This window comes from Bubalus kerabau, chromosome 4, assembly GCF_029407905.1.
Source record: "Bubalus kerabau isolate K-KA32 ecotype Philippines breed swamp buffalo chromosome 4, PCC_UOA_SB_1v2, whole genome shotgun sequence".
NCBI lineage: Eukaryota > Metazoa > Chordata > Mammalia > Artiodactyla > Bovidae > Bubalus > Bubalus kerabau.
This window is the reverse complement of record NC_073627.1, coordinates 66,064,568-66,086,621: the sequence shown is the minus strand read 5'-3', so window position 1 is coordinate 66,086,621 and position 22,054 is coordinate 66,064,568. Positions and strand designations below refer to the sequence as shown.

At 42.3% G+C, this 22,054-nt stretch overlaps 1 protein-coding gene and 1 long non-coding RNA gene across 2 annotated transcripts in view; both read left to right on the top strand.

The window, feature by feature from the left end:
- The window catches only part of DDX60 (DExD/H-box helicase 60), a 110,583-nt gene that overhangs the window by 51,474 nt on the left and 37,055 nt on the right, over nucleotides 1-22,054 (top strand). The window contains 10 exon segments of the mRNA XM_055579677.1: nucleotides 1,956-2,072; nucleotides 6,579-6,776; nucleotides 7,174-7,231; nucleotides 7,472-7,632; nucleotides 9,286-9,435; nucleotides 12,130-12,249; nucleotides 13,135-13,245; nucleotides 19,096-19,205; nucleotides 20,289-20,434; nucleotides 20,533-20,646. Of these exon segments, the coding sequence (XP_055435652.1) occupies nucleotides 1,956-2,072; nucleotides 6,579-6,776; nucleotides 7,174-7,231; nucleotides 7,472-7,632; nucleotides 9,286-9,435; nucleotides 12,130-12,249; nucleotides 13,135-13,245; nucleotides 19,096-19,205; nucleotides 20,289-20,434; nucleotides 20,533-20,646 (1,285 nt within the window).
- Nucleotides 13,255-15,856, top strand: LOC129649786 (uncharacterized). The gene is made up of 3 exons (XR_008713273.1): nucleotides 13,255-13,431; nucleotides 13,631-13,686; nucleotides 15,771-15,856. It is a non-coding gene; the product is annotated as an uncharacterized LOC129649786 (long non-coding RNA).

The following is a 22,054-nucleotide window of genomic DNA, read 5'->3' as shown; positions in this document are numbered from 1 at the left end:
ATTAAATGGGTAAATAGTTTCTTCTTGAGATGTTGAAAATGTTCTAAAATTAGATTGTGACAGTGATTGTACACAGTTTTGTAAATTTACCAAAAGCCATTGAGTTGTACCCTTAGAGTGAGTGGATTTTCTGTCATGTTAATTATACCATCATAATGTTGTTATGGACAGGGAGACCTGGCATGCTGCGATTCATGGGGTCGCAAAGAGTCGGACACGACTGAGCGACTGAAAAGAAAGAAGAAAGAAAAATGATGTTAAAAAATGAAATGGGTCCAGACAAAAATTAATTTGGTGAAAACAAACTAGTGCTGTTTGGCAGGCTTTAAAAACATTGTTAATACTCTGTAATTACATTTGGGCCTTAGGAAGCACCACTAAGAATAAAGCTAGTGGAGGTGATGGAATTCCAGTTGAGCTATTTCAAATCCTAAAAGATGATGCTGTTAAGTGCTGCAGTCAATATGTCACCAAATTTGGAAAACTCAGCAGTGGCCACAGGACTGGAAAAGGTAAGTTTTCATTCCCATCCCAAAGAAAGGCAATGCCAAAGAATGTTCAAATTACCGCCCAAATGTACTCACCTTACACACTAACAAAGTAATGCTCAAAATTATCTAAGCCAGGCTTCAACAGTAGGTGAAATGTGAAATTCGAGATATTCGAGCTGGATTAAGAAAAGGCAGAGGAACCAGAGATCAAATTGCCAATATCTGCTGGATCATCAAAACAGCAAGAGAGTTCCAGAAAATCATCTGTTTTTGCTTTACTGACTATGCCAAAGCCTTTGACTGTGTGGATCACAATAAACTGTGGAAAATTGTGAAAGAGTTGGGAATACCAGACCACCTTACCTGCCTCCCGAGAAATCTGTATGCAGGTCAGGAAGCAATAGTTAGAACTGGACATGGAACAACAGACTGGTTCCAAATCAGGAAAAGAATATGTCAAGGCTGTATATTGTCACCCTGATAATTTAACTTATATGCAGAGTACATCATACAAAAATGCTGGGCTGGATGAAGCACAAGCTGGAATCAGGATTGCAGGAGAAATATAAATAACTTAAGATACACAGATGACACCAACCTTATGGCAGAAAGTGAAGAACTAAAGACCTTCTTGATGAAAGTGAAAAAGGAGAGTGAAAAAGGTGCCTAAAACTCAACATTCAGAAAACGAAGATCATGACATCCACTCCTTTCACTTCATGGCAAATAGATGGGGAAACAATGGAAATAGTGAGAGACTTTATTTTCTTGGGCTCCAAAATCACTGCAGCCATGAAATTAAAAGATTCTTGCTCCTTGAAAGAAAAGCTATGATCAACTTAGACAGCATATTAAAAACAGAGACATTACTTTGCTGACAAAGGTCCATCTAGTCAAAGCTATGGTTTTTCCAGTAGCCATGTATGGATATGAGAGTTGGACTATAAAGAAAGCTGAGCACCGAAGAATTGATGCTTTTGAACTGTAGTGTTGGAGAAGACTCTTGAGAGTCCCTTGGACTGCAAGGAGATCCAACCAGTCCACCCTAAAGGAAATCAGTCCTAAATATTCATTGGAAGGACTGATGCTGAAGCTGAAATTCCAATTCTCTGGTCACCTGATGCGAAGAACCTATTCCTTGGAAAAGACCCTGATGCTGGGAAAGATTGAAGGCAGGAGAAGAACAGGATGACAGAGGATTAGATGGTTGGATGGCATCACCAACTTGGTGGACACGAGTTTGAGCAAGCTCCAGAAGTTGGTGATGGACAGGGAAGCCTTGTGTGCTGCAGTCCATGGGATTGCGAAGAATCAGACACAACTGAGCAAGTGAACTGAATTACACTAGTGTAGTTTTTTTTTTACTTAGAAATATATTGTAACAATATTATCTTCAATATATGATTTTCTATAATTGGAGAGTAATGGAATGTTTTATTTATGTGATTTGCCTTCCTTTCGCAGAATGAAAAGAACATTGAGAATGCTTATAAGGCACTGATGGAGGAACTGGAGGAATGCCAAGCTTTAGCTTTAGGACGTCTTTTTGGAAATTTAAAATGGAAAACTATGATGGAAGAAGTACTGAAGCTTTAAAAAAAAGCTTATTTGAATGAATTGTTTAATTATTAAGAAATATGCAATAACAGTAGAGTTTCCATATACATCTCACTCAGCTTTCCCTAACATCAACATCTAATATAATGAAGGCACATTTGTCAAACCGGGAAATTAATATCACTATAATGGTAAAGAATGCACCTGCCAATGCAGGAGACACAAGAGACATGGGTTCTATTTCTGGGTGGAGAAGATTCCCTGGAGGAGGAACTGACAACCCACTCCAGGATTCTTGCCTGGGAAATTGCATGGACAGAGCAGCCTGGTAGGCTACAGTCCATAGGGTTGCAAAGAGTTGGACATGACTGAGCACACACACACACACACACACACACACACACAATAATATTAACTAACAGACAAATATATTAATAATAGACTTTAATAGACCACTTTTGCTGATTGTCAAAAAATTCTAAAATTTTATTTATTTAAATATTTATTTTTATGGATGTGTGATAGCTCTCTAATGCTGAATATTTAAATTGTTTGAAAACTGGCTTTAACAAATAACTTGAATGTCTTGGAGCATAAATCTTTGTACACATTTTGTATAACTCACTAACCTACATACCTGGAACTTTAATAGTCAATCCAAAAGTATCAACATGCTTAATGGTAATCATTCAGTTCAGTTCAGTTCAGTCGCTCAGTCGTGTCCGACTCTTTGCGACACCATGAATCGCAGCAAGCCAGGCCTCCCTGTCCATCACCAACTCCCGGAGTTCACTCAGACTCATGTCCATCGAGTCAGTGATGCCATCCAGCCATCTCATCCTCTGTCGTCCCCTTCTCCTCCTGCCCCCAATCCCTCCCAGATCAGAGTCTTTTCCAATGAGTCAACTCTTCACATGAGGTGGCCAAAGTATTGGAGTTTCAGCTTCAGCATCAGTCCTTCCAATGAACACCCAGGACTGATCTCCTTTAGGATGGACTGGTTGGATCTCCTTGCAGTCCAAGGGACTCTCAAGAGTCTTCTCCAACACCACAGTTCAAAAGCATCATGTTGCCAAATGTCTTTGCAGTAGCTCTGTACCTATTTATACTCATGGGCAAAATGGAAGAGAAATGACTTATCCTGTGATTTCCAGTGCTGCTGCTGCTGCTAAGTCGCTTCAGTCGTGTCCGACTCTGTGCAACCCCATAGACAGCAGCCCATCAGGCTCCCCAGTCCCTGGAATTCTGCAGGCAAGAACACTGGAGTGGGTTGCCATTTCCTTCTCCAGATTTCCAGTGCTATTAACCTTAAAATATACTTTGCTAATTTGAAAGTAAAAATATGCTATCTCATCAATATTTGTATTTCTTTTGTAAATTATCTACTCATCTCTTATTAAAGGCTTAGATATTTTCTTATTGAGAAAGAAGCTTCAGTCAGACATGACTGAAGCTCACTTACTTCAGTCATATCTGACTCTTTGCAACCCCATGGACTGTAGCCTGCCAGGCTCCTCTGTCCATGGGATTTCCCAGGCAAGAGTACTGAAGTGATTTGCCATGCCAAGTATTATTATCTCTTTTATTGATGAGCAATGAAGTCTCAGAGAGGGCCAAATAGCAAAGATAGAGCACATTCATAAGCTAATTAAAATCCATTCCTCATTGCTTACATGTGGAATCTAAAATACAACACTGATGAACTTACCTACAAAACAGAAACAGACTCACTGACTTAGAGAACAGACTTCTGGGTGCCATGGGGGAGAGTGAGGGAGGGGTGGGCTGCAAGTTTAGGACTAGTAGATATGAACTCAAAATGGATTAAAGATCTAAACATAAGACCAGAAACTATAAAACTCCTAGAGGAGAACATAGGCAAAACACTCTCCAACATAAATCATAGCAGGATCCTCTATGACCACCTCCAAGAATATTGGAAATAAGAGCAAAAATAAACAAATGGGACCTAATTAAAATTAAAAGCTTCTGCACAACAAAGGAAACTATAAGCAAGGTGAAAAGACAGCCTTCAGAATGGGAGAAAATAATAGCAAATGAAGCAACTGACAAACAACTAATCTCAAAAATATACAAGCAACTCCTACACCTCAATTCCAGAAAAATAAACGACCCAATCAAAAAATGGGCCAAAGAACTAAATAGAAATTTCTCCAAAGAAGACCTATAGATGGCTAACAAACACATGAAAAGATGCTCAACATCACTCATTATCAGAGAAATGCAAATCAAAACCACAATGAGGTACCATTTCATGCCTGTCAGAATGGCTGCTATCCAAAAGTCTACAAGAAATAAATGCTGGAGAGGGTGTGGAGAAAAGGGAACCCTCTTACACTGTTGGTGGGAATGCAAACTAGTACAGCCACTATGGAGAACAGTGTGGAGATTCCTTAAAAAACTGGAAATAGAACTGCCTTATGACCCAGCAATCCCACTGCTGGGCATACACACTGAGGAAACCAGAAGGGAAAGAGACACGTGTACCCCAATGTTCATCGCAGCACTGTTTATAATAGCCAGGACATGGAAGCAACCTACATGTCCATCAGCAGATGAATGAATAAGAAAGCTGTGGTACATATACACAATGGAGTATTACTCAGCCATTAAAAAGAATACATTTGAATCAGTTCTAATGAGGTGGATGAAACTCCAGCCTATTTTACAGAGTGAAGTAAGCCAGAAAGAAAAACACCAATACAGTATACTAACACATATATATGGAATTTAGAAAGATGGTAACGATAACCCTGTATGCAAGACAGCAAAAGAGACACTGATGTATAGAACAGTCTTTTGGACTCTGTGGGAGAGGGAGAGGGTGGGATGATTTGGAAGAATGGCATTGAAACATGTATAATATCATATAAGAAACGAATCGCCAGTCCAGGTTTGATGCAGGATACAGGAAGCTTGGGGCTGGTGCACTAGGATGACGTAGAGGGATGGTACGGGGAGGGAGGTGGGAGGGGGGTTCAGAATGGGGAACATATGTACACCTGTGGCGGATGCATGTTGATGTATGGCAAAACCAATACAATATTGTAAAGTAATTAGCCTCCAATTAAAATAAATAAATTAAAAAAAAAGTAGATATGAACTAGTATATATAGGGTGGATAAACAGCAAGGTCCTGCTGTAGAGCAGAGGGAACTATAGTCAGTATCCAGTGATAAACCATAATGAAAAAGAATGTATTTGTAGCTGAGTCACTGCTCTACAGGAGAAATTAGCACAACATTATAAATCAACTACACTTCAATAAGAAATTAAAATTGATTCCCAGTCAGAGTTGACAGCTATTTAGAGAATCGTGGGCATGGTTAAGGGGACCCACAGGGCAGCTGGACTCCCAAGAAGAGCCTATCATCTGTCTCTGAAGTCTGAAGAGCAAACATTTCTCTTTGGGCAAAACTTCGGCCGCGTTTGCCTGGCATGTTGAGTTTCTATGTGCTACTTTACAACTGCCACAGTAGACAGGAGAAACGAAAAGGAGAGGTGGAAAGAAGCAGATAAGGGAGAGACACAGCTGGGTAGAGACATGCAAGTTGGTGGCAGATGACATGACCAGGGGCCAGTACGCCACCAACTGACTGTGCTTCCGAGTGCATCTCACTGATCTGTTTTGATCGTCTCCACACTCGAAACCACGAAGCACATGGTCACTCCCCGCCATTCTAACTTCCATCCTACCCTCAAAGTCAGTCTTTCCTGAGGACCTTGCCACAGCAAGAAGCACAAGGCTTGGTCTCTGGCGTCGCTCTAATTAAGAGGCTGTGTCAGGATTTGCAGATGGTGGCTGTGAGAGAGAGCAGGATTAGCAGTGGCTTACCCCTGGGGTAGCGGGGGCTGCAGGGAGAATCCATGTTAAAGCTGTTTTGTAGCCTTTATAGCATTGGTAAGTGTTTGGTAATGTTTGTAAATAAAGTGTAGGTTGATGGGAAGAAAGAGGGGATCAAAACAGCCCTAAATGTGAAGTATAAAAAGGCCAGCTGTGGGGAGGAAGAGAGAGTATGTCTGTGACCTAAAAACAGGAGAGGAATTAGCCAAGTCTGGGTCCAGTGGGGTTACGGACCAATTGAATTAAAGGCTTTAATGTTTACACCACATATTTATGTCTGGTCACTGTTAGGATTCAATACATCTTGCCAAGTTTTAGCCAGATTGTTAAAGTTACCTCAGTATTTTTCTTTGAATATAGTAGAGAAGGCATGGAAATACTAGTTGGAGAAAGATTTGTGTTCCTCCGAACTTAGACCAATTTGGGTTTTAATGACCTTATTTTTGTCATGAACTACAAGATTTTTCTTTTTCTCCAACACTTACATGGCTACCTCTCAATTATCCATGGAGGTGATGGAGTGTATATAGCTACATTTTAATTTTATTGAGTTTTCTGTATCCCAAAATCTCCATTAATGCTGAGTAAATAGTGAGTTTAATTGGGACACGTTGACTGGCCAAGGGACAAATCTTGGATAATCAAACATTTGTTATTTTTGATAGCCTTTTAAAACAGTTTTGTTGTATATTCTTTACCAAGGTGAAACCATGGAAGACTTAAGTATAGCTGTGCAGATGGTGAAAAGGATCTGCTCTGTGATGGAAAAACACCCAGAGCTTTGGCAGGAGGCAGACTGGCAACTCATAGCCAGGTGCCTGCGGGGTTTAGGGTTCAAGGAGCTGGCGAGTTCTTTGCATCCAGTACATGATGTTTTCAGAATAGCTCCATTTTAATAGAGCAGCTGCTAGGTGTACAGAAAGTGTCTTGTACAGTCACCTCCTGTCAGACTTTTTCTATTGAAAATATTTGCTTCAAGTTCTTAATCATTATTAGTGATCCAGATGCCCCAACCTGAAAAGTGAAAGTAAAAGTGAAAGTGAAGTCGCTCAGTCATGTCCGACTCTTTGGGACCCCATGGACTGTAGCCTACCAGGCTCCTCCATCCATGGGATTTTCTAAGCAAGAGTACTAGAGTGGGGTGCCATTTCCTTCTCCAAGTAACCTAGAACTGGAACATTTTACAAATGCTTCTCTGGACAAGCAAATTGAATATTAGTCTCTGCAGACCCTTAAAACTAGTCCCGTGTTTAATTCTAGGAGAACACTAAAAGCTATATTGTGATTGTTCAGTTGTCTTTGTATGATTGTAGCTCAAGTACTGGGATGGGTATTTGAAAATCTTGATGTCTGCTATTTACTCTTAGTTAAGATAATGATTTAGATGGTAAAAGATTTTTTCAATAAATACTTCAAAATTTCAAAGATGGTAAAATGCTTTTCTGATAAAAATTAGTTTTCAGTCATTTTATTTTAAAAATAAAATAAATAATTTTGATCACTTAAATGATGTTAAAGTTTAAAATCACTTTCAAGTTGGGCTTTTAAACTAATACAGGTCACAGGAAAGGGCATAAAGGAGAAGAAAAAGGACAAATACTCACAGTGGGCCTTGGGCCAGCCCAGTTTCAGCTGCAGTACATGGGCCACCATCTGGTTCATGATGAGAGGAAAGATCCAGACCCCAGAGTTTAGGACTTCGTTCCTGACAACTGGCAGGTAATGCCTGAATTTTCTATTGTATAATTAAATCTGATCTCAGAAGCTACTCATGATTGTAGTTCCTCATATCATGTTTGGCATGAAATTCTTAATATTGAATCATGTCATTTAAAACTGCCACAGGAAATGTCAAATGTGAACTTTTTCCCACTTAAAGAAAGTGAATTTTCCATATCATCCACTTTTGTAAGTGGACCATCTTCTTGGAGGTGTTCTGGTGGATTCACATGTGTGTATTTGAAGTTCTGACTGTATCATATGGAGCAGCCTCCAAGGTTCCCCTGAGTCAGTAGGGTTCCTGTGTAAATACAGAAGAGTGTACAGAGATTCAGGGAGGTTAAACAGTGTAGACAGTCATTTAGGTATTTACAGCCGATATCTGGGACCACAGTAACTGCTTTTCTATGTGTAAGAATAATATTGATGAATATAAAATTAGGAATAAAAGGACCTAATTGGTCTGCATTGGTCCAGCCTTATGAATTAAACATGCTTACCTACAAGAGAGCCATTTCAGAGGTTCACTCTCACAGGCTGTCTCATCAGCATCTGACTTTGTCCTCCTTGTGTTGGTGCTGGAGGTGCTGGTCGCCCACACGCTCTCTGCTTCTGCTCGGGAGCGGGGCCCAGGTCCTTCCTGTCTGAGGGCAGGCCTGGGGCTGCCGAGGGCTTCCAGGAATCCTACACACACCACACTGCTGATGCTGCCTTCGCTCTGAAGTGCAGCCCAGAGTGGACTTGGATTCAGATAGTGAGCAGGGTGGGCTTTGGAGGGCTATTCCGTCTTCTGCCCATCACATGGTCTCTTGATCCTTTGATGAATCATCATTTTGATGAATGAAAGCACAGGCTGAGGGATGAGAATCTGTTTTAATGAAGGACCCACAGGCCCTCTAAAGTAGGGCCATTCTTCTCTTTGCAAAGGAGAAGATAAGTAGTAAAATGGCTAATTATTGATTTTTTTTCTATTCAGCCACTTTTTCACCCTCACAAAAATACATATTCTTAGATCTTCATTTCTCTAAGCCAAGGTGCACTTAATGACAAGTCATCAGAAAGAAAATCTGCCCAAGAACAAGATAATTTGTTCTGACTCAGTCTCCATTTTTCACACAAAGCCCACCTTTGTATGCTCAAAAGCACTGTGGTTCCTTCTGTTGGGAGAGGCAGTGAGCTCCTCACAAGTTCTCTAGGATCTCTTGGCGTGTTTTCAGCTCCCAACCACTGCTTTGCGGCACAGTGTTACCTGGCCCAAGCTCGCTCTGCTTGCAGCAAGTCAGTAAGTCAGGAGGCAAGTTGTTGGGATAAGAATTTTAATCAGAAAGCCAGCAGACCCAGAATATGGCAGACTAGTGTCTCAGAAAACCATCTTCCTCAGTCCCAGTTCAGACTCCTTTTACACACAAGAGGGGAGGGGCCCATGGCCAATCGCCAAGAAGGACCATGCAGGTGGCTGGTTGACAGTTGCTCTTAATGGTCGCTTGCTTGGGGGAGGGGCCCAGTGTGGCGCCGACCCCCAAGGGAAACAAGCTGCTAGAGCCCACACCTGCCCTGGCGCCATTAGCAGGGAATTATGAGGGAGGTGTCTTCACGTACTGGTTTTGCTGTTGCTGCACCTGGTGCTGACGTGACAGTGCTCTGAATCTGCAGCAAGAGCTCCTGGACATCGTGGACAAGAACAAGTCTGCAGTCATCTCAGCCCCAAAGTCCTCTGGGAAGACCTAAGGCTCCTACTACTGCATGGAGAGGGTGCTGCATGAGGGCAATGAGGGGGTGGTCGTGTATGTGGCCCCCACCAAAGTACACCCCAGGGCTGGGGGTTGTTCCCAGGTGACAAGGGGGTGCTTGTGGACTTGGCCCCCACCAAGGTAACAAACAAGTGAATTTTCTCATTTACTCCTCAACCTCCTCTTTTGAAATAAGCCCATGGTCATGTGGTAGATTACCCCACTTTATTTTTTTTTCCAGTTTATTTTTTCAATTTTTATTGAGGTAAAATTGACATGTAACATATTAATTTCGGGTATACACCATAATGGTCAGTAATGGTGTATATTGTGATGTGATCACTACAATAATTCTAGTTACCATGAATCACCTCATACAGTTATACCTTTTTTCCCCCTTGTGATGAGAACTTTGGACTACACTCTTGGCAGCTTTCAGGTACACAATGTTGTTCAGGTATACAGTGTTATTAAGAATAGTCACTATTACATCAAGGACTGACTTACAACTGGAACTTTGTACCTTTTGACCCCTTCCCACTTTCCCCTGCCCCCACCACCATCTCCACCAACCAGCAGTCTGTTCTGTTCCGTGAGTGTTACTTTATCTTCTGTGCTTTCTCCTTCCAGTTTGAGAGCCTAAAGTAACACTCTCCTTGGAGGGTTGTGAGGGAGAGTCTGGACTTGCAGCCTTTTCATTCAGCTTTTTGCTGTAACTGAGCGAGGTACCTCCATTTTGCTGGGCAGTGTGGAGTCACTAAGGACCCTGCATCACCTCTGCCCTCCATGGGGTGTATCTAGTCTGCTCTCAGGCATCAGTTCCTGGCCTGTTCCTCACGCCCAGTGGTTTTGCCATATTTGTTTTATGGCTGGAACCACCTGAAGTCAAACTTAACAACAAAATATGATCTTTGTTATTTAGATGAAAGTTTGATTTCCAGGAAGTATAAGTTTGCATATCCTCATTAACAACCCCTTGTTTTTAATGTGATTACTCTTAAGAAAGGCAGATTTAGTTGACATAACTTTGATTCTACAGATTAAAATGAGATCTCACTCCATTTTATTGATGTTTATACGAAAATGTAGCATTGAGTGACTTAGGGTCAGACTCAGAACCAGATTGATCAACATGTTAAATGAAATTAGCACTTTAGTTTTTATTGTAGCTTTTCCGTTTTTCACACTTTTGAAAGCAGTAAGTGTTCATAGTAAGAAATTAATAAAAAAATACATCAAGAAAAATTAAGCTTACTGGAAGTGGAATTGGTAATTCAACACAGTACATATTCCTTTTCTAAAAGTTTTAGAACCCAAAAGTTTAGAAGCCAAATTCCTCTTCTAAAAGTTTAAATCTATTTTTATTCCCTCTGGAAGTGTATGGAAGTATATATTCTCTTATTTTTTAACAACATTCCTATGATTTTAAGATTTTATTTCCATGCTGATAAAAAATTTCCATCTCATGTTAAATCTGAATTTCTGTGATTACTGACTGGAGAGTCTTCCCATATGATTTATCGGCAGTGATGTTTCTTTCTTCATGAGCTACTTGTTCATGAAATCTGCCCATTTTCTTTTTCTTTTAGTGAAGGGGAATTCCCTTTTTATTGATGGCCAGAACTGCATGTAATAAGTATATTTCTTTTTCTCTCCAAATTATAACCAATATACCTTTGTCATTTTGTCTTTTTACTATCTTGCAACTATATTAATGGTATTTTGTTGTATTTGTGTAGTTAGATTTATCAGTATTTCCATTTAGCTTTGCCATGTGTGTGCTCAAATATATGAAAATATGTGAAATTGTTCACTTTCTAGTATCTTTATGCTTATGTTTTAAAGTTTACATTTTAATCTAGGTGAAACTTTCTAGGGGCATAAAGTATGAAGTAGAGAGATATGTGTGGGTTTGCACATACTCAGATTCCACTGGCCGCCACATGCCTGGTCTGGGGTGAGGATCCCTCACAGATAGAGGTCTGGAGGCCACCCCCAAATACGAGGACCACATGTCCACCCCACTGCCTAGCTCGGCCATTCTCCTAAATAGACTCACAGCTTCTCTCCAAGCCTTGATTGCCCAGGGAGCAGCTGTTTGTTTCTCATGTGTGGCAACACTTTCTGTTTTTCTCTCTGATGAAGCCGTTTTTCCCATTTTACTTTAGGTTGAGGCTATGACCAAGGTTCAGGCATAGTCACACAGCTGGTAGACAGCCTGTGGGTCAGTGTATGGGGGCAGATGGGAGAAGAAAGAGGTGATGAAGCCCCCTGCCCCCGCCCCCAGCAGCACGTGTTTTCAGACAGAGCCTGTTGTTCTCTGAGGTTTTACCGGTGCTCTGTCACAGGATTCAGTTCAGTCTCTCAGTCATGTCTGACTCTTTGCAACCTCATGGACTACAGCACGTCAGGCTTCCCTGTCCATCACCAGTTCCTGGAGCTTGCTCAAACTCATGTCCATTCAGTCAGTGATATTCAACCATTTGATCCTGTGTCGTCCGTCCCCTTCTCCTGTCTTCAATCTTTCCCAGCATCGGGGTCTTTTCCAATGAGTCCGTTCTTCTCATCAGGTGGCCAAAGTGTTGGAGTTCCAGCTTCAGCATTAGTTCTTCCAATGAACATTGGGACTGATTTCCTTTAGGATGGACTGGTTTGATCTCTTTGCAGTCCAAGGGACTCTCAAGAGTCTTCTCCAACACCATAGTTCAAAAACATCAATTCTTCAAATCTGTCACATGATAAATGAATCTCTTTCTTTATCAATCAGGCCCTTCTCAATTAAGCAGCAGCAACCATTGAGAATCGTTTTAACAAAAATCTGCCAAATAGGGAAAGTCTGTGTGGTGTTTTCACCTGGGACTATTGTCATGATGCCCTGAACTCTCAGGTAGGATGCACGCTAACTAATGCCTTGGTTACTGACGTACATGATAGCACTCAGGAGTCTGTCTCAGTAGAAGTGTGGTACCTTCCCAAGGTCTTGTACAAGTAATTTTCTTGAATTTACAAAAGACATCATCTGGTTTATAAGTGGATTGAAAATGATCTGAAAAACCCCATAGTATAAACAGTAAAAGCTCCTATTTCCATTCAGAATAACTGTTTCTTGATCTTTCTTGATGCTCATCATGGTTTCAAATGTTATATTTATGGATGGACTTCTGGTGTTAAGTAAATCAAACAATTTTCCTCCTTACTGAACTCACAGAAAATGGTTAAAGCTAAACAACATCCTGTCCCAATCATTGTTTATTTCTTTTTTTAAGATTATTTTTGATGAGGACCATTTTTAAAGTCTTTATTGAATTTGTTGCAAAATTGCTTCTGTTTTATGTTTTGGTTATTTGGCTGTGAGGCATATGGGATCTTAGATCCCTCACCAGGGATCAAACTCACACCGCCTGCATTGGAAGGTGAAGTCTTAACCACTAGACCACCAGAGAAGTTACCCCATCACTGTTAATTTTTAATAAACATTTTTCAACCTAAACTGAACCTCAGGGTCAGATTTTGAAGAAATAAATCTGTGACAATTAACTCCTTCTATTGTTATTACCTTGATTAGTCATAAATAAGAATTTAAACTTCAAATCTGATTTTACCATTTAGACCTACAAAAATTGCAGTTTCACAGTGTTCAGAAAAATACATTGCAGCTGTAGTGAAATGTTCTCTGAAACAGTATCATATTCTAGCTATTAGCAGCTCCATTTAGGAGTTTTAACTCTTTTATATTCTTAGAAGCACATCTGTATGTGGCAAGCGCTCAAAGTGTTCTTGTTTGCGGGTGCTCATCACAGTGCCTGCCTGCTTTGAAATTCTCCCGCTGGCTCCATACCACCAGGTGTGGATGAAAAGGATCAGATACATCAGATTTGATGAGGTACGCTTGGGGTTGTTTCTCTGGGCTGGTTTCCTGGTTGTATCAGCGCTACACTGAAGATGTTTGCTGCTTCAGGGCTTCGTTGTCTGTGTGGAGTTTCTGTTGGGTGGCAGGGGACACCGGCTTCTCTGTGAACCACACCAGTCTGTCTTCAGGCTCCGTTTTCCTGTTCTGGCTTAGGACCAGGTATCTGTGTCTGTGGGCCTCTGGAACGCACAGGAGCTGTCTGTGGCGACCATGGTTTCAGGGGAGCAGAACTAACCACCAGGACATAGGTGTTCCTGGGCAGAGATTCCAAAATCCAATATTTGATCCCTAAAGCAAAGAATTGGGCCTCTAGCAAGGATGTCAGTTACATGAGTTATCTTTTCACTTGTGATCCCAGCAGGAAACCAACAACATACCCAAAACAGAACAGTGCAAGAAGAGCATTTTCCAAAGGTGTGTGAATAGTGGGGAAGGGGCACTGTGGGGTTAGAGCAGGAATGCCGGGCAAGGAGCCCACCCCTCCCCTAAGGGGACGAGGCCAAGATGTGGTCCTTGAGGCCCACAGGGAGGTTCTGTGCGTGCTGGCCGCTTGGGGAGGGCAGCTGCCTTAGTGAGGGTGGTGGGGGCTGGGCGTGGGCGGGCAGGAGGGCACAGCTGGCTCAGGGCAACCTGCCAGGAAGACAGCTGGTGGCACTAAGACCTCATCCTCATTCCCCTCAGGTCTCTTGCCCAGGCTTTCATTCGGCCAAATCCAGTGGACCCAGAGAACCCCAGAACCCTTTTAAAGTAGCCTCTGTGGCTCAGTTTCCCAGGGCAGAGAGAGCAGGATGGAAAATAGACATTTATAGGGTGAATGAAGGGTGCTGAGAATGTTTTTATAGCAGAGTAAGAGTATTTATTCAGAGAGGCTTACAGCATTATAGAAGAATTCTGCTCTAAGGGGCTTTCAGCTTAAAGGGGAAATGATGATAAGCCTGTATTTCACTTAACTTTTCTCATGTGAACTAGGAGCCACCAAGAAGGCTGTACTTTTGATTTGTTTGAAGCTGACTTCTTGTGTTTATTTCTGCTCAATTTGTATACACTGCATCTTGAAGGCCTTGAATATTCACATTTGCAAAACATCCAACAGCTTTGTCTTTGCACTCCAGTGCCTTGAACTGTCAGAGAAGGCAATGGCAATCCACTCCAGTACTCTTGCCTGGAAAATCCCATGGACGGAGGAGCCTGGAAGGCTGCAGTCCATGGGGTCGCTGAGGGTCGGACACGACTGAGCAACTTCATTTTCACTTTTCACTTTCATGCATTGGAGAAGGAAATGGCAACCCACTCCAGTGTTCTTGCCTGGAGAATCCCAGGGATGGGGGAGCCTGGTGGGCTGCCGTCCATGGGGTCACACAGAGTTGGACATGACTGAATTGACTTAGCAGCAACTTAGCAGTAGCAGCCTTGAACTGTTCTCTCATTTCCAAGCTCTGAAATGTGGGCACCTCATTTTCCACATGTGGAAAGTGACATGGGGCACCTCAGCTTCCACAGTTTATGTAAGGGTAAAGCTGGAGGTCTTTGGAGACTGATGGCTCTTCTGGCAGAGTCAGGGAAGAGTGCCATGTGTACAGACTGTAAGGCCACCATTCAGCTGAGTGGTGTGTTATCTGACTGTGTGTGGTCAGTCCCTCAGTCGTGTCTGACTCTGCCACTCCATGGACTATAGCCTGCCAGGCTCCTCTGTCCATGGGATTTCTCAAGCAAGAATGCTGGAGTGGGTTGCCACACCCTCCTCCAGGGGATCTTCCCAACCAGGGATCGAACCCGTGTCTCTTGTGCCTCCTGTACTGTCAGGTGGGTTCTTCACCATTGTGCCACCTGGGAAGTCAATAATAAATAGAATTCTCCAGGGAAGAATACTGGAGTCGGTAGCCATTCCCTTTTCCAGGGGATCTTCCTGACTCGGGGATCGAACTCGGGTTTCTTGTGCCTCCTACATTGCAGGCAGGTTCTTTACCATCTGAGCCACCAAACCAAATGGGCAAGGGAATTTCAAAAAATTATCTAATAACTGTGATAGTAAGTTCTTTCCAGTTGATTGTCAGGTGTCAGTGTAATCTGTTTAAAGGAAACCACTGTGAGATGAAGTATTTCCTGCCATATCATACACAAGGCTGTCACAGCCTTCAGCTATTTTGGCCCTCCAAATGTGACTTTCTGAGCCCTGAGTGTGCCCAGGAAGAACAGTGCATGCTATCTGGCAGCCATGGAGCTGCCACCACTCCCTATGGTAAACAAGGAACTAAGGATGTGAATAATCAAATCACAGGGCAGTGGCCCCGGATAGCTGAGATGCGTATGAAAGGGATGATTTCAGTGAGCCCAGACTCTTGCATCTTCCCATACACAGAAAAGTGCAATTCCTTAATGAGATATCTCATCTTCCCTCAGTTCAGTTCGGTTCAGTGACTCAAGTCATGTTTGACTCTTTGCGACCCCATGGACTACAGCACGTGTTCCCTAATTCGCAATAATCTTTTGATTTTCAGACTACCCGGCCCTTGTTGCAAGCTTCTATACTACCGGATTTCCCACCCTCCCCTCCCCTCCCCTTCCTGTCTTCTCAGAGCAGTTCTCTCAGGGTCACTTGAGATGCTGTCTCCTGGGCTTGAAGCCCTAAAAATTCCCACCAAATGAAACATAACTCTCAACATGTTTAGTTTTTAACTAAAACTTGTGTCCTGTGATTTGATTATTCACATCCTTATTTCCTTGCTCACCATAGGGAGTGGTGGCAGCTCCATGGCTGACAGATAGCAGGTATTGTTGTTCCTGGGCATCCTCAGGGCTCAGGAATTCACATCTGGATGGCAAAAAAGATGAAAATTTATATTTTATAAGTTGACACCACTTCTGAGACTCTTCCCTAAATCTAGTTCCATTTGCTTTATCAGGTCAAAGGGCATTCATGAATGCACCAAGTATAGAAGCAGTGTCTCCACAACGCCAGGCACTGTGGGTGTGGGAATGCCCAGGTGTGAGCCACAGACTCATGGGGCCAAAGGGATCAGACAGCTGAGCATATGTGTGACTGTGGCAGCCCACTTCCCTGCATGTGGTGGCGAGAAGGGGCCGCCTGTCTAACTGTGATGATGGCCGGGTGGGGGATGGGTGCAGCCTGAGGACAGCTCTGCAGTGCTGGTGGGAAGCGTCTTCCAGTGGGTGGCACCGAGCCGAACTCTACAAGTCCAAAAGCGGGTCAGAGCATTCTAAGCAGAGGGAACAGTGTATGTGGAAGCTCTGGGGTAGGAAATTTGTGTTCAGGTGACAAAGCGAAGTCCATTGTGTCTGGAGAGAAGTAAGCGCATGAAGGAAGAGGGGCTGGAATGAGGCTGGAGAGCCGGTTGGTGGGGGTGGTAACCTCCAACACAATGTTCGCCCTGTTCAGGAGTTTGTATTTTGTTCCACATGTAGTGGGAAGATATTGCGAAAATGTAACTGGGGACATGGCCTGATTGAGTTCATCCTCGAGACGTGTCTACTGGCTATGATGTGAAGAGTGCAGGAGTGGGCCCACGGGAGCTGGGAGTTCAGCCAGGAGGATATTGTGGATGACTTGGGGGCCATGGAAGTGGAGAAAATGCTTAGATTTGAAAGATATTTTGGAAAGTGAGTTACAGAGGAATTATTGATGGATTGGTTATGGGAATTAAAAGAAAGTGTGTGTTAGGATTTTGTGTTGGCTGAATTTGTCAGTGTTTATATAAACTTGGCATGGTTGGCAAATATGAAACCATGTATGATGATGATTCAAGCTTCCAGGTCTTATTTTCATCTGCTAATTTTTTTTTAAAATACCAAAATTTATTTAAAACACATAAACTCTACATGTGAGTACAAAAATCTGTTATTTTTAAATCAACTGGAAAGTTATTTAACTTATTTAATCTAAATAATCTAAACTAAAACAACAAACAAAAGCCATTCACCAACTTCTCCCACACACACTTCTTGTAACTACATATGTGTTCTGTATATATTTGAGCTTGTTTGTGTGTGTGTGTTTTAAGATTTCACATGTGAAGTTATTGTTTGTCTTTTTATGTCTGACTTATTGATTTATTTCTCTTAGCATAATGCCCTTGACGTCCTTCCATGATCACAGATGGGAAGATTTCATTCTTTTTTTATAGTTAAATAATATTCCATTCTATGTATACATACTACAGTTTCTTTACCCATACATTCATCCTTCAGTGAACACTTGGGTTGTTTCCTATCTTGGCTGTTATACATAGTGCTGCAATAAACATGGGGGATGCATATATCCTTTTGTTTTCTTTGGATAAATACCCAGAAGTGGAATTGCTGGATCATATGGCAGTTCTATTTTTAGTTTATTGAAGAGGAACTAAAAAGCCTCTTGATGAAGGTGAAAGAGGAGAGTGAAAAAGTTGGCTTAAAACTCAACATTCAGAAAATGAAGATCATGGCATCTGGTCCCATCACTTCATGGGAAATAGATGGGGAAACAGTGGAAATAGTGTCAGACTTAATTTTTTTGGGCTCCAAAATCACGGCAGATGGTGATTGCAGCCATGAAATTAAAAGACGCTTACTCCTTGGAAGGAAAGTTATGACCAACCTAGATAGCATATTCAAAAGCAGAGACATTAGCTTGCCAACAAAGGTCTGTCTAGTCAAGGCTATGGTTTTTCTAGTGGTCATGTATGGATGTCAGAGTTGGACTGTGAAGAAAGCTGAGTGCTGAAGAACTGATGCTTTTGAACTGTGGTGTTGGAGAAGACTTGAGAGTTCCTTGGACTGCAAGGAGATCCAACCAGTCCATTCTGAAGGAGATTAGCCCTGGGATTTCTTTGGAAGGAATGATGCTAAAGCTGAAACTCCAGTACTTTGGCCACCTCACGCGAAGAGTTGACTCATTGGAAAAGACTCTGATGCTGGGAGGGATTGGGGGCAGGAGGAGAAGGGGATGACAGAGGATTAGATGGCTGGATGGCATCACTGACTCGATGGACGTGAGTCTGAGTGAACTCCGGGAGTTGGTGATAGACATGGAGGCCTGGGGTGCTGCGATTCATGGGGTCGCAAAGAGTCGGACACGACTGAGCGACTGAACTGAACTGAGCTGAACTGAGGAGCCTCTGGTACTGTTCTGAATGGCTGTAACCATCTCACATTCCCACTAACAGTGTACAAGGGTTCCTGTTTTACCATACCCTCACCAACAATATTTTTTTTTAATGTGTTTACTTAGTCTCTGAGTAATGGATGTTTAGGTTGCTTTTTAAAATATTTTTGTTTATTTTATATTTTTATTTTTTGGCTGTGCTGGGTCTTCACTGCTGCATGGGCTCTTCTCTAGTTGCGACAAGTGGGGGCTTCTCTCTAGTTGTGGTGTACAGGCTTCTCATTGCAGTGGCTTCTCTTGTTGTGGAGCGTGGGCTCTGGGACGTGAGGGCTTCATTTGTGGCACATGGGCTCAGTAGTTGCAGCTCCTGGTCTCTAGAGCACAAGCTTAATTGATGTGGTGTGCAGGCTTAGTTGTGCCATGGCTTGTGGGATCTTCCTGGATCAGGGATTGAACCTGTGTCTCCTGGATTAGCAGGTAGATTCTTTACCACTGAGCCACCAGGGAAGCCTCCAGCCAACAGATTTTATTTGTGTTCTTTTTGGTGGTGGCTGTTCTGACAGGTGTGAGTGATATCTCATGTGGTTTTGATTTTCATTTCTCAATGATGGGTAAAGTTGAGCATCTTTTCATGTAACTATTGGCCATCTGTTTGTTTCCTTTGGAAAGACATTTTTCAGACCTCCTGCTCAGTTTTAATGGAGCATTTTTGTCTTTAATAGGTCCACTGTCTTGGTGGGGAAATTGGAGCAGAAATCTGGGAGCATCTCCTCATTATCCGCTGCCCCTTCCTGGCCCTTTCCACCACCATCAGCAACCCGGAGCATCTGACTTGAGTAGGCCTGAGCTTCGGTCTAGATAGAATACTTACCTGTTTTGAATGTTTGAATGTTATCTTTTCTATTTGTGTTCTGGAGAGTTCCATAACCACCTGATGAATCTCTTACCTTATCTCTGAATATTCAGGGAATAAACTCACCCCTCCTGGCAGGTGCTGAGCAAGGCCACAGTCTGTAAAGGAAAAAACCAAGGGTTCCCCCAGATGGATCTTCCGCTGAGTAGGAAATTTCCCCCGTATCTCAAAAAAGGCTCACCAGAAGTGATTGATTTATTTTTCTCTTTTTTTGTCCTTTTGCAAAGAAATAAAATTAAAATAGTATAATGGCTCCCCTGCTGGCTCAGACAGTAAAGAATCTGTCTGCAATGCAAGAGATCCAGTTTTGGTCCCTGGGTCAGGAATATCCCCTGGAGAAAGGATAGTCTACCCACTCCAGTATTCTTGCCTGGAGAATCCCATGGACAGAGGAACCTGGTGGGCTACAGTTTGTGGGGTCGCAAAGAGTCAGACACTTTGACTGAGCAACAAACACACACACATATTGACACAGTCTGCCATGGACCTTGAGACTGCTTATGTTGTCCCAGTTTGCAGATGTTTAGAAAGATAGGGAAGCCTTATTAGTTGAGAGCCCCATATCATTTTTCCACTGTGCTAGATCTTTGCCTACTAACAACAATTATAGCAAAGACTCTGATTTGCCAAGTGCCTTTCTAAGTACTTGGCATATGTTGATTTGTCTTAGATGGCCAAAAACCCTTATGATTTATTATTTTAATTCCTGCTGCTAGATAGTTTTTCTGACTGCTATTATTATTTCCTTTTAAATATGAAAAACAAGGCACAGAGAGATTTTGTGATTCAACAGAAAGTCTCAGCCCATAGTAAGGAGGCTGGGATTCAATGTTAGGTCATCTGGCTCCAGGGCCTATTCATTTATGTACAAGTTTTAAGGCACATACAATTTTCTGTATTTTGAAGTACTTGATATTTCAGGAAGTGGTTCCATGTTCTGCATATGCTAAGTCACTTCAGTAGTGTCTGACTCTGTGCGACCCCATAAGTAATTTAAATTTTAAGGTGGCTACAATCTGTAAAATGGTACTGGAATCAAGCAGACAGTATGATTGAAAAAAGTATTGCTTCTACAAGAAATGCCAGCTGCCGTGCCAGTTCCCACAAAAACTACTTGCTGATGAAGCAGTCATATAAAGTGAGACTTGGTAGGTTTGACACATTCATAGGAATTTTGTCTCTTCCTTTCAAGTTATCCCATCATTGTGTGTCCATTCATTGGGAAATTCTTGCTCTTCACTTCCAGTGCTCTATGAAGAGAGATACAATGACTTAGAGAAATACATATGTTCAGTGAGCAATCATAAAATTTCCTTTGACCATTTTCACCTGTGTGCTGCGTTGACAACAGACCATGTGAGTGATACTTCTGCCACATTTGTTCTGACCAAAGGCTATTATTTATGTCATATTGCAGAGCTCCCTGGGTGGTACTCATCAGAATTACAGAATCAGTACTTTTAACAGATATTTAATCTGTTTTAAAAGTAACAAGAATAACTTCCCAGTTTTTATCTGTTCCTTAATGGTGTTCAGTTCAGTTCAGTTGAGTCGCTCAGTTGTGTCCGACTCTTTGTGACCCCATGAATTGCAGTACGACAGGCCTCCCTGTCCATCACCAACTCCCGGAGTTCACTCAGACTCACGTCCATCGAGTCAGTGATGCCATCCAGCCATCTCATCCCTCTGTCATCCCCTTCTCCTCCTGCCCCCAATCCCTCCCAGCATCAGAGTCTTTTCCAATGAGTCAACTCTTCACATGAGGTGGCCAAAGTACTGGAGTTTCAGCTTTAGCATCATTCCTTCCAAAGAAATCCCAGGGCTAATCTCCTTCAGAATGGACTGGTTGGATCTCCTTGCAGTCCAAGGGACTCTCAAGAGTCTTCTCCAACACCACAGTTCAAAAGCATCAATTCTTCGGTGCTCAGCTTTCTTCACAGTCCAACTCTCACATCCATACATGACCACAGGAAAAACCATAGCCTTGACTAGATGGACCATTGTTGGCAAAGTAATATCTCTGCTTTTGAATATGCTATCTAGGTTGGTCATAACTTTCCTTCCAAGGAGTAAGTGTCTTTTAATTTCATGGCTGCAGTCACCATCTGCAGTGATTTGGGAAGCCCCAAAAATAAAGTCAGCCACTGTATCCACTATTTCCCCATCTATTTCCCATGAAGTGATGGGACCAGATGCCATGATCTTTGTTTTCTGAATATTGAGCTTTAAGCCAACTTTTTCACTCTCCTCTTTCACTTTCATCAAGAGGCTTTTTAATTCCTCTTCACTTTGTGCCATAAGGGTGGTGTCATCTGCATATCTGAGGTTATTGATATTTCTCCTGGCAATCTTGATTCCAGCTTGTGCTTCATCCAGCCCAGCATTTCTCATGATGTACTCTGCATATAAGTTAAATAAGCAGGGTGACAATATACAGCCTTGACGTACTTCTTTTCCTATTTGGAACCAGTCTGTTGTTCCATGTCCAGTTCTTACTGTTGCTCTCTGACCTGCATACAGATTTTTCAAGAGGCGGGTCAGGTGGTCTGGTATTCCCATCTCTTCCAGAATTTTCCACAGTTTATTGTGATCCACACAGTCAAAGGCTTTGGCATAGTCAATAAAGCAGAAATAGCTGTTTTTCTGGAACTCTCTTGCTTTTTTGATGATCCAGTGGATGTTGGCAATTTGATCTCTGGTTCCTCTGCCTTTTCTAAAACCAGCTTGAACATCTGGAAATGCCTCTGCAAAGCTTAAAAATGACTGAA